This window comes from Ursus arctos, unplaced genomic scaffold (assembly GCF_023065955.2).
Source record: "Ursus arctos isolate Adak ecotype North America unplaced genomic scaffold, UrsArc2.0 scaffold_12, whole genome shotgun sequence".
NCBI classification, from domain to species: domain Eukaryota; kingdom Metazoa; phylum Chordata; class Mammalia; order Carnivora; family Ursidae; genus Ursus; species Ursus arctos.
In genome coordinates this window covers 73,563,831-73,576,691 of record NW_026622786.1, presented here as the reverse complement: position 1 = coordinate 73,576,691, position 12,861 = coordinate 73,563,831, and the positions used below count along the sequence as shown (strand labels likewise).

The 12,861-nt window shown below is 54.9% G+C and overlaps 1 protein-coding gene across 1 annotated transcript in view; it reads left to right on the top strand.

The window, feature by feature from the left end:
* KCNQ4 (potassium voltage-gated channel subfamily Q member 4) overlaps positions 1-6,468 on the top strand; it is a 53,025-nt gene extending 46,557 nt beyond the window's left edge. The window contains exons 12-14 of the mRNA XM_026498373.2: positions 1,248-1,379; positions 3,599-3,728; positions 4,287-6,468. Coding sequence (XP_026354158.2) covers positions 1,248-1,379; positions 3,599-3,728; positions 4,287-4,499 — 475 coding nt within the window. The 3' untranslated portion in view covers positions 4,500-6,468. The remainder of the gene's footprint in view (positions 1-1,247; positions 1,380-3,598; positions 3,729-4,286) is intronic.
* Positions 6,469-12,861: the final 6,393 nt, after the last annotated feature.

Genomic DNA, 12,861 nt, shown 5'->3' with positions numbered 1-12,861 from the left:
CCCCACCCCCCCTGACACATGCTGTCTCTCCCCTCCAAGTGACCAGCTTGTGGAACACATCGCCTGAGCCACCACCTGGCCCAGGTCAGGTCTCCTTGGCCACCCCACAGACCCCTCATAGCCAGCATGCCCCAAACCTGCCCTTCCTCCCCTGTTCCCATTTCAGGCAGTGGCACCACCGTCCTGCCCGTTGTCTAAGCCATGGGAGTTATTCTGGACTCAGACTCAGAACCCTTGAAGTCCCTTTTAGTCCTGAATTGCTCCAAGCTGCCCACTCCCAGCTCAGGCCCAGCCCCGGGGTCTGGTCTTCCTGCCCAAGACTCTGCCGCTCTGGAGCATTCCCCACACAGGTGGGCAGAACCATCATGCTAAGGCAGGGGAAACCCTTCCCCACCACCCCAGCCGCCCATCAGCCAATGTCTGCCAGGGATTCAGGGCTGTTCAGAGTACGTCCTCCCCCTGCCCACCAGCCTCCTCTTCAAGGCCAGCTTCTTTCTCTGTCGTCTTATATGTCACCCCACCTCCCCAGGTGGATTGACCCCTTAGCTTCACATTCTGTCCCAGCTACTTTGAATGGACTCTCACTCACATGCCTCCATGTCTGTCTATGTCCAGAAAGCCTCTTTTCATCCCCCTCTTGCCCTTGGGAATGGAAGGTATCATTCTCAAACTTGTCCTCTGCCCTCCCCAGCTGAGACTCCCCCTTCTCATCATCCTAGACCACTGTCTCCATTCCTTGACATGGCCCTTGTCACCCCATAATTGTGTGTCCTGTCTCCCACTCCAGAACAGGGCTCCTGAAACCAGGGACTGGGTCTGATGTTTCTTTGGGTGCTCAGGGTCCAGCACAGTGGCGCTAACAAGCATCTGTGGAGTGAACGCAAAAATGTCTTGTCCCAAGCCGTCTTGATCACCAGTGGTCACAGATACCTGCCCTGTGTCCCAGCTCGCAAGGAGAAACCAGGCCCAGTCCCTGTCCTCCCAGGCTAAGGCTACTGCAGATACAGGCACGTTAACACACACACACACACACACACACACACACACACACACACACACACACACACAAGAGACGTCCAGGGGGTGGGGGTGGAACATGCTGGGGAGGGAGGGAGGCTGGGAGACCCAGCAGAGGCTGTTTGCAGTGACCCAAGCAGAAGGTGCCCTCGCTGGGCAAAAAGTTAGCAAAGGGATGGAGAGGGGGCTGGAGAAGAATCCCCTCCCGCTGAGACCCCCTCTCCCGACAGGATCCTGAAATTCCTGGTGGCCAAAAGGAAATTCAAGGAGACACTGCGACCATACGACGTGAAGGACGTCATCGAGCAGTACTCGGCGGGGCACCTGGACATGCTGGGCCGGATCAAGAGCCTGCAGGCTCGGTGGGTGTGCAGGCAGGCGGTGAGGCGGGGGCCCCAGCTCCAAAGCCAGGACTGCGGGCTCAAGCCCCCCGCCCCCGGGCCCGGGCCCGCGCCCCCGCGAGCGCCCCCTACGGGCCTCGGCGGGAGCTGCAGTTTCTGGCCTGGGCAAGGCTTCCGGCTTGCGGCGCGCCACTGAGGCCTGACCCCGCACCTGCCTTGAGTCTGAAGAAGGACCCAGCTGCAAGTCCTCTCTGCGAACCCTACCGACCTGCACTCCCCGGGGGACGTCTTTAGAGGACTGTTTCCTAGTCCTAAAAGAATAGGATTAAAATAATTAGTGATCTCCCATCTCCCAAGGGGACTGGCAAATTGTCCTCAATGCTGCCCACCTCTTGCCTCTGGAACCCTCCTGCACCTCTTCTCTCCACCCAGCACATAGGAAGAATTCTTGCACCAAGACCCTAATCACCTACACCTTGCCTTTCTCCTCTTGCGGCCTGCATTCTCACTGCCCATCCACTCACTTGTTCTCTTAAGAAATAGTCGTCGGGCTTTTGTTACTTGCCAGGCAGTGGGGCTCTGGTGGAAAGGAAGAGTCCCTGCCCTCACAGAGCTTGTATTCTAGTGGGAGAGAACAGATGGTAAATAAGTGAGACTAGACGATGTCAGATGATGATCAAGGCTAAGGAGAAACGTAAGGGTTAGGGCATTGGGATTTGTGATTTTAAATAGGTAAGAAGATGACATTTGAGAAAAAAATAAAAGAAAGGTGGGGCAACCAGCCCGGTGGCTGTTTAAGTAAAGAGGTTTCAGAGGCAACAGCAAGAGCATAGGCTTGGGCAGGTGTCTGGGGTGTTGTTTTAGGACCAGCAAGGAGCTCGGCGTGTCTGTTCTGGCCTGGCGCTTGGACTGTATAAAGTCCCGTGGGCCACTGCACACACGCTGGCATTCATCCAGGGGGAGATGCAAGCCTTGGAGAGCTTGGAGCAAAGGACTGACAAGATCTGAGCTGTATTTTAAAGGTGCACCCTAGGTGCTGTGCTGAGGGTGACCTATAAGGGATCCAGGGTGGAAGCCCGGTGACCAGTCAGGAGGCTGCTTCAGACTTGCAGGCAAGAGATGATGGGGACTTGGACCGCGGTGGCAGCAGTGAGGGTGGGGAGAAGTGTGCAGACTCCAGATAGATTTTAAAGGTAGAGCTGACAGGGTTTTCTGATGGGGTATAAGAGGAAAACAAAGAGAGTCAAGGCTGAAGCCCAGGGTTGTGGCTCAAGCAACAGGAGAAAGCCGCCATTTGCTGACACAGAGACGGCAACTAGAGCAGCAGATTTGGCTCAGGTGAGTCGGGGGGGTGTTGGGTTATGAGGCCCATCGGACATCTTCGGGGAGTGTTGCTCTGGCAGTTAGACTGGGCAGTGTGGACTCCAGAGGAGAGGTGTGGACTGTGAGATACTGATTTGAGGTCAACAGCTTACAGAGGAATTGCAACTCTGCAGCTGAAGACGTCACCTAGTGAGCGTGCATAGAGAAAAGAGGTCCCAGGAGTTAGCCTTGGGTCCTGCAGTTTCGTGGGGGTAAAGGAGGAGGAACCAGCAAGGGAGAGTGAGAAGGAGAGGTCAGTGAGGTAGGCAGGAGGAGAACTGGGAGGTGGTGTTTGCCACCCCACATGACGGAAGCGCCAGAAGAAGGGTGGCCAGATGTACCGAGTGCTACTGAAAGGTCAAGTATAACAAGGCCTGAGAGTTGATCATCAAATTTAGCAGCATGGATCTTGACAACAGTAGTTCTGGGGAGATGGTGGGAATGAAAGCCTGACTGGAGTAGATTTGAGAGAGGGAGGGAGGAGAGAAATTGGAGACGGGGCAGAGATAAGGCTTTCAAGAATCATGCTGTGAAGGAGAGCAGAAAAATAAGGTGGGACCAGCTCCAGCCTTGTCCACCTTATACCTCACATTCCCGCTCGGCTCTCTTTTGCCAGTCCACATTTCCCACCTGTCTTCCCAGGAGGCAGTTGCTTTACCTGTCATGCTTGTGTGTGTGGTCCCTCTGCTCGCTAGTTGGCAAACCCGCAAAGCAGAGGTCCGGCCCCTCTATCCAGCTCAGTCTCCATTTGTCAGGGCCAAAGGGCCCCCTCCTACCAGTGCAGGCTGTGTCTCCCCGTTCAGCAGGTAACCTAGAGCTCTTGAGGGAGGGGCGGGTGGCATGTGTCTGGGCCCTTTGACGGTTACTTTCTTCCACAGGGTGGACCAGATTGTGGGCCGGGGGCCCGGGGACCGGAAGGCCCGAGAGAAGGGAGACAAGGGGCCCTCCGACACAGAGGCGGTGGATGAGATCAGTATGATGGGACGCGTGGTCAAGGTGGAGAAGCAGGTGAGTATGGGATGGAGTTTCACTTGTATGGCGGAGCTGGTCGTCGACCAAGAGGCTCCGGAAGGCCGCGGGGACCAGCACAGGGGAGGGTGCGCTTCTCGGAGCCGCAGCCCAGGACACCGGCCAGGGAGGCCTGAGCAGAGCCCACGCGTCCGGGGCCCCACAGACCAGCCCCGCCTCCCAGGAAGCCCGCCCACTCCTGCTAGACGACCCCCGAGAAACCCACCCTCTCCTGCCAACCCCCGCCTGCACGTGGCTGTGGTCTCCGACAAACCCGTCTAAATTTCATCTCCTGCCGTGTAACCCCGCCTCAGTTGTCTTTCTCTAGCTCCCGGACTATTCCAACCAATCACAACTAAATTTCCCTCCGGGAATGAACCCCGGCTTCCCACCTTCCCGCCCTCTTGCCAAGCTCCGCCTTTCCTGCCGCACCTCCCCCGGGAGGAGACGCGTCTCCCAGAAGCGCCCTTCCCCGGCCAAGCTCCGCCTCCTGGCCGCGCTCCTCCCCAAGCCCCGCCCCAGCCACAAGCCCCGCCTCCAGCCCCGCCCCGCCCCCAGGTGCAGTCGATCGAGCACAAGCTGGACCTGCTGCTGGGCTTCTACTCGCGCTGCCTGCGCTCCGGCACCTCGGCCAGCCTGGGCACCGTGCAAGTGCCGCTCTTCGACCCCAACATCACCTCCGACTACCACAGTCCTGTGGACCACGAGGACATCTCCGTCTCCGCACAGACGCTCAGCATCTCCCGCTCGGTCAGCACCAACATGGACTGAGGGGCTTCTCAGGGGCGGGGCAGCACCGGCAGGCCCCTGGGCCTGGCGCTCGGACCCGCCCTCTGAGGCCTCCGGACTCCTCTCTTACTTGAACTTGCCCCCTTGCGGGGAGAGAGGCCACACGCAGTATTTGGCGGCCTGGGTAGGCGAGATACCCACCGTGGGGGTGCCAGCGACCCGCCCCACCTCAGGAGCGTGAGATGCCAGGCCGCACGGAGGGCAGCAGCAGCGGCTGCCCCGTCGCCTCTGGGCCCCCCAGTGCCCTGCCCGTTCCATCAAGGCCCGACATGGCTGGTCTATCTGGCAGGGGCACTGTCCCGGGAGTGGGAGTGGGGCGCTGGGGTCCTGAGCCCTGACCCATCTTCCAGCTATGCAAGGTGAGGTCTCTGGCCCGCCCTTCGGACAGAGCAGAGAAACCCTCCCGCCAAGTCCCCGCCCCACTTGGGGGTGGGCCCAAGGTGCCCAAAGGTACCCATAAGCATAGGACCCTGTCACAAGGCAGCTGGGCACCATATATGCAAACTATGTTAAATATGCAACTTTGGGGACCCCCATGGGGTCCCTCTGCCCCTCCCTCGTCGGGAGATGGGCCCCCAGCAATAGCTGGTCTCAGGCTGCTTGGCCATGACCCCCATCCCTGTTCTTTGGCTTATCACCTGCTCCTCACCCAGCATGGGGCCTGTTTCTCCCTTGCCTCCCCAAGGGCAGTGCTTGGGCCTTTCTTCCCATTTGCAGGTATCCCCTCCCAGGGGTGCCTTCTTCCTGCTGGATGTCCACTCCCCTCCTTGGTCCCTTAGACACCTTACAGCACAAGTTTCTGTCTTTGCCTCCAAATCTCCCATGGACAGTGCTCCCATGGTCATATGAAGTTTCCCCGAACGTGCAGAAAGTCTCTCACACTCCCTGACACACACAATCACACACACCTGGAGACGTGAGCACACAGCTGTTCAGCCTTCCTTGGGCCTCTGCAGCTGATGCCAGTGGACTGGCCTTACAGGGTGACATCCAGTAAGAGGAAGCCTGCCACTCCGTCCGAGTAGGAGAGGGAGCTCTGAAGTGACTCCAGGCCTCTCTAGGCCTCATCTCAGAGTTTTACCAGCTCCCCTTTCTCAAGAACGTCTACTTCTCACTGGTCCAGGAGCCCTAACTGCTGCTTCTGCTGCCCGCATGGACCCTCCTCGGTGTCCCTACAGCACAACTCAGGCCTAGACCCCTGGGGCCTAGACAGCACTGGAAAGACCCCAGGCCCTCCCCAGGGTGGTTATCAGACCTGCTTCCACTTCCTAGTCACTCTCCCTCCGTGAGAGAATAATAATGCATCTCACCTCTCCTGTTTGTCGGGCCCCAGCTGTGCACCTGGCGCTCACGGGCACCATTTCCCCTCCTTCCGCACCTCACTCTTCACTTCAGTTGGCAGCCCCCCCCCCATACTGGCATAAGTCTCCCCCCTCCGCTCAGGCCCCCAGCACCTCTTTGGTATCCCTACCCTTCTGTCCCTCTTTTGGAAGCCAATGCAGGGAACAGGAGGATGTGTGCAGTGGACTGGTGGTGACCCTCTGGGGGTGCCGGGGAGCCAGGGGCTCAGGCCCAGCGGCCTGCATCTCATGACTGGGGAGCTGCATGCACCAGCGTCAGGGCTGGGGCTGGATCTCGCTCAGCCCCCCGGTGCCCAGCCTCTGCCCCAACATACCCTCTGCATGTGACCATCATGCCCTGGATGGAGCCTGTCCTGGCTCACCTCACCCGCACTGCACTGTCCCCAGAGAGCCACCTTCTATCCCCTCAGAGACAGAGCTGTGGAGAGGGGCAGGAGAATGAGATTACCCTGTGACCAAAGGAGATTTGGGATGAAGCCTTCCCTCCTTCCACGATTAAGGTCCCCCCCACCAACCCAGTTCTCGGATATGCAAGTACCTCACTTTGTTAACTTATTAACTTATTGGTTTCATTAAAGTTTTCAGTAGGAGGTGGTTGCTTTTGGCTGTTCAGTGGCTGGGGGGTGGGGTACCTGGTCTGGGGGTGGGGACGAAGAGATTTGGATTTGTCTGGTTGTAAACAACAAAAACCTAACCCATTAAAGCTTAAGGGGAAAAAAAAGAAAAGAAAAGAAAATGGAACCTATTAGCCCGGATAACTAAACTGTCGGGAGGATAGAATGGTTTTCGGCACAGCTCGAGCTAGGTACATAACATGTCAGGGATCTGCCTTCTGTCTCAGCCTCCCTCTCAGGCAGGCTGACCTCTCATGATGACCCCTGGCACTTACACATTTACTTTCTCTTGGCTTACGGCCCCAGCGAAAAGTGAGTACCAGTTTCCTAATAGTTTGTGTCACTCAGGGTCCACTTAGGAAAACAGAAACTAGGCTAGGTTTTCAACAAAGAGAATTTACAAAAGGGGCTGGATTACACTGCTGGAGGGGGCCTCAAAGAGCAAACACACACTAAGATAACTGAGAGGAGATCTCTGCAGGAAACAGCTGCCTCTCTTAAGGCTGCAGGAATGTAGGGGAGAAGTTGGGGTTAGCAGAACCCACAGGCTTGATTGTGGGAGTCCTATAGTGCTAGGGCTCGGGAGCCTGAAGAGGGGGGCTGTCTGGCTGCTGCTAGTGCCTCCTATGGGGGATACAGGGAAGCTTGTCTGGGAGTGCAGGAGAACAGCTGAAGGCTGGTGTCAGCTGTTGGTATCAGGCAGAAAGGAAGAAGGAAGTCTCCATTCCTCCTGAATTCCAGCCTTTCCCCATGCCCCTTATTGTCAAGGCCAACCAACAAAGGTACTGTGGTTTGCAGAGTCCCAGCCCCAGGGTCACAGAGCAGAGTATGTAAGGCTGCGTTTGGAACTCCAAGACAGTAGCTTCATAACCGGCACAGTCCACCCCTTCGGGCACTCAGTAGCCACACACACCATTCCACACACAGTTGAACCCCCACAGAACAACAGTAGCTTCCACCTAGTAAGATGAAGCTACCCTGCGTACGAATGAAGACACGAACCCTCTCCCCCACAAATTGGAAAAGCACAGAGTCCCACCGTCCAATAGATGCATCCGTCTCCAGGAGTTCGTCATTGAATCCATATTGGGATGATGTTAATTACTCCTCTAATTCAGTCCCAAGCCCACCTACAACTAAAGTGTAAACTGGAAAGTTAGCAATCGCTTACAATCTTTTTATGAAATAATAGGGGAGAAGGAGGAGGGAGGAGAAAACGAATTGCCTAATATATGATGTACACACACACACCAAGCAAGGAGGAAAGCACGCCTAAGTGCAGGACACCCTCTGGTAACTGGTCCCAGTGCCAGAGTTGATAGGTGTATATTTGTTAGTTAGTATATTTTGCTAATTGGGTAAATGTGTGTGTATGTATTCGTAATTCTTTTATATGTAATTGCCCTTTGCCAGGACATCAGCTAGTTGGGGTTCTTTACGTGCTAGAATGACCCATAATCAGTCCTGGAGGGTCTGAATCTTGTGTGGTCCTGCACGGTTTGGGGTGCCAAAGCATTTCGCTAACGTTTACTCTTGTCCGTGGAAGTACTACGAGGGGCGCCGAAGGATCCCTGGGTTCTAGACACAGCCCTCCCCACCCTTACTGTGCCGCACCTCCCTTTGGTGAAGAGGACCGTCGGGCAGCCAGTATAGTAGCTCTTTCTTTGCCTGCTGGTTTAGTGGCGTGGGAAGTCCAAAACGGCCGGTTAGAAGTTTCAACTTCCAATACAATGAAAACTGTTTCCTCCCTTCCTTTGAGAACTAAGACCTCCAAACTAGTGGAGCCCAACACTGTGGGGACAAGAAACAAAAGTTTTGTGAGGGGGCACAGTGGGCTGGATAATCGCCACCCAAGGGCATCAGATCCTAATCTCTGGAACCTGTAAATGTTCCCTTATAAAGAAAAAGGATCTTTGCAGATGTGATTAAGTTAATGATCTTGACATGGGGAGATAATCCCGGATTATCCAGTGGGCCCTAAATGCGATCAGAGAGAGAGGCAGAGGGAAATCTCACACACCCCGAAGAGGGGGAGGCAATGTGGAGACAGAAGCAGAGATTGGAGGGTTGTGGCCACAGCAAAGGTATGCCCACAACTATCGGAAGCTGGAAAGGTCAGGGAACAAGTCTCTCCTAGCGTCCGGAGGGAGCACGGCCCTCCTGACGCCTTGGCTTAGGCCCAGGGAAGCTGATGGTGAATTTCTGGCCTCCACAACTGTGAGGCAATACATTCCCCCAGTTTATGGTAATTTGTATGGCAACTACAAGAACCTCATCCTGGGGTTATTTGGTGTAACGGAGAGAGAAGCTGTTGATTCCTAGAACTGTCTAGTTCACTGTGTTCATGAGGATAAGTCACTGTGCCCTCTGTGATGGGAAGGACCCAGGGAATCAACCTGGCACCGGGTGGTGAGATGAATCCCTGCGAAATGGCCATATGCTGGCTATTCAACGTTCGTCCCCACTGCTGGCAGATTGGACGTACGGCAGTGGCATTAACCAGGTCAGCTTTGGTGGGGCAAATCCTTATTGTCAGACCTGTAAACGGTCCCCATTCTTGTCACCATGACCACACTGTGCAGGAGCATGTTGGGCAAACACGGGAGGAGTGCAGAAAGAGGCCAACTGGCGTCCCTGGGATGTGCCATCTTAGCCATCTGGTTATCAAGAGCGTCCGCTGCCACGGATGCTGTTTGGGGAGATTTCACTTGGGACAGAAGTACCTTTACACTCTGTGGCCATTTCTGAAAGTCCATCTAAATACCTCATCCCAAGTCCTCTGGTTCTGTGCTAAATTGTTGACCATGCAGCCAAACCATTAGCCACTGCCCGGAAACCAGAGTTGATCCAGCACCAAACGTGCTGAAGGGTGAGCAGGATTCAGCCAGGCTTGGAAACCGGGAGGTGGTGGTGAATGTTCCAGCCAGAGAGTGTGGTACAAAGGAACAGAAAGAAGTCCCCGTGGAGGGTCCAGAGAGCAAAGGAGAAAGTGATGCAAGATGGGGCTTAGGAATTAGACAGATGTCAAGGCCTGCAGGTTTATGATTTCATAAATCATTCCAAAGAGATAGGACTTAACCGTGAGGACATTTGGGAGCCGACGAAAGATGTTGACCAAGGGTAAAGCCAGGACAGATTTCCATGTTAGAAAGTTTTCTTCCTCGGATGGAAGATGGTTTGAGGGAGCAAGCCTGGGTGCCCCCCGTTGGAGACTGCTGCAGTAATCCGAGCAGGAGAGGTGGTTAAGCTAGACAAGTCCCGCAGCATGTCGCCAATTGAGCGCATGTCTACGGAGCACCTGCTGTATGTCAGGTCCTGGCTCAGCACAGTACACAGGATGAACAGACGCAGGAGGCCCAGTTCTGGCCCTGAGGTCGTCCGGCCCCCAGGGGAAACAGATGCACAATTACCCAACGCACACGCCGCTCCTTGTCTTCTGCGTTTGTCTGGCTCAGCAAGGAGGGTTTGCAGGTGGCTACGGGAGTCCCCAAACAGTCATCAAATACGGCCTCGGGAGCAGATATGATTTGCTTGGTGTGTCATTTATCTATTGCTATGTAACAACTCACCTTACACCTTAATAGCTTAAAACAGCAACCATTTTATCTGCTCTTGATTCCGTGGGTCGGCAATGTGAGCTGGACTCAGTGGAGCGGTTCTGCCGGTCTCACCTGGGGTCACCGAGGTGGGTGCATCTTGACTGCGGCTGGATGGTCGAAGATGACCTCACTCACGGGCTGTCAGCACCCTGGTTGGTCCATGGACAGGATGGCTTGTCTTTGGTCCATGTGGCTTATATCCTCCAGTAGATGGGGCCGGGCTTCTTCTCGGGCCGAGAGGGCAGAAACAGAAGCGGAGGGCCTCTTAAAGGCTCTGGCCCAGGGGCACCTGGGTGGCTCGGTCGTTAAGCGTCTGCCTTCGGCTCAGGGCGTGATCCCGGCGTTCTGGGATCGAGCCCCACATCAGGCTCCTCCGCTATGAGCCTGCTTCTTCCTCTCCCACTCCCACTGCTTGTGTTCCCTCTCTCGTTGGCTGTCTCTCTCTATCAAATAATAAATAAAATCTTAAAAAATACAATACAATACAATACAATACAATACAATACAATACAATACAATACAATACAATAAAATAAAGGCTCCGGCCCAGAAGCCGAACCTAGCAGCCTGGGACTGCTCAGCTCACGGGCGGTGTTCTGAATCTGTTGAAATTTTTACCCTCTTGCAGATCAAAAAAACCCCATGCTGCGTATTTCCCAATTTAGACACCTTATCTGATGTGCTCTGGACAGTCCCAGTTGCTGAAACAACTTTGTTTTCCCTCTGAGAAGTTGAGGGGCACATTCCCCCCCTTCCACCCAGCTCCTCTGTGCACCAGGACCGTGAAAGCGGCTCTCCTGGTGTATTGGTTTTCTGGGGCTGCTATAAAAAGTTCAACGGACTGGGTGCTTTTTTTTTTTTTTAGTCCCAGAACCTTTGCTACAACATAAGCTACTTGGAAGCCCAGGATAAAGGGTAAAATCAGTGCACACACACTGAGCATGTGCCCAGCATTTGGTTGCAACCAAAATATATCAGATCTGTCTCTATGATGCATTCTTCAGCAATGGTAGTAGATTGTGTTATTTGTCTGGAAACCTTTCTTCATCGTTGCCATGACTACCTTTGGGCGGAATATACTTCCCTACCTGCCTTACAATGGGTTTCCTACAACGGATTCTGAGACTCAGTGGTGTGCCGCGAATTCACACGGGGGAGTGCTCAGAGCCTGTGTGAGGATGTCAGGAAGGCAGGACCGAGCAGAGGGAGAAATTGATCGGTAATGCAATTTCAACGGAGGCACGTGCTGACCTTCAGGAGCTCTGGAGCTCAGGTAGCCCTTCAGCGTTGTGCCAAATTAAGGGAAGGAGGCAGGCCTTTGTTTCCATGCTTCGGGGAGGGCATGGCTTCGGGTGAGGCAGCTCCCTATGGCCAAGGGCCATTCTCAGCCAGTGATAATTGTGAGCCAGCCGCTGGAGAATGGGTGCACAGGCCCTGAAGGGATCTGAGCACCACAGCATCCACTGCACCACCCCAGGGACTTTGGGCTTGGCCATGGGATTTACTCTGGCCAGTGGAATGTCAGGGGGGAAAGATAGTGTGCTGGTTCCAAGGTAAGGCCGTAAGAAGCATGGCAGTTTCTGTCCAGCCTCTTGGTGCCTCCTTCCTCCACCAGGAGAAGACTCAGATAGCTCTTGCTCGTTCATCTGGAGTCCGGAGGGCAAACAGGTAGGGCAGACCCGAATCAGACTCTAAGTCAGGAGTCTAGCTTGACCCAGCCAATAGCAGCTGGGCTGCCTGCGACCTACAGACTCGGAGTGTGAAGTGATACTTGATGCTGGCGGCCCTGAGCTTCTGGGTTTGCTTGTTCCACGGCATTCTCACAGCAAGACCCGACCAAAGCAGTTAGTAAGGTGGGTTTTACAGGACACAGTGAGGTCAAAGGGTTCCAATGCATATCACAAAGCAGAACGTTCCTTAAACTCTTCTTACATACCTTTATTTTTGCCCCAGTGGCTTCTGTGGACATCAGACTCCCCTCCTCCTCCTGCTCTTCCTTCTTCTCCTTCTTTCTCCTCTCCGTCTTCATCTTCCTCTTCCTCTTCCCCCCTCCTCCTTCTTCACCCCCTGCTGCTGCTGCTTTTTCTTCTTCTTCTTTCCCTCCTCCTCCTCCTCCTCCTCCTCCTCCTCCTCCTTCTTCTTTCTTCTTCTTCCTTTAATTGCCCACACAGTCTCTAAAGTGGGTGGGAGACCTGGAGGACTTCCTGGAAGAAAGGAGGAAGTTTGCTAGAAAACAGATACCCTGGGAGGAGGATCCTGAGGCCCAAGACCCAGGCTGCCCTGCCTGCTCAGAACCTGCGTGGGTTGTGCCCTTACCTCTTGCCCTCCCTCCCGCTAGACTCTCCCCGAGCTCCTCTCCTGAACCTTATGACCCATTCCCTACCTCCCCTGCCCCAGGTGTCACTTCAGCTCCAGGCAGACAAGAAGCACATCTGCTTCTTGGCTGCAGTCATCCCCATCCCCAACACCAGGTGGGAAACACAGGTGATGGATCAGTGAATGCTGCTTTGCAGGCAGGGAGGGAAGCAGGGCCGCCTGGCTTGACCATCTCCCACCTGGGACTCCTCCCAGTTCCTGTTATATGTCTCCATGGCCACAAGGCGTCAGTAAAGACCTTGGCTTGGTGGTGTAGCTCCAGCCTGGAGCCGGGAAGGAGACTGGACTCTGGGGGCAGGACACCCCACCATGAAGGCCCATTAGTTAGGACCAGCATGCCTGGAAGCGAGAGAGGTATGGCAGGGCTGAGCAGTTCACGGGGCTGAGAAATAGA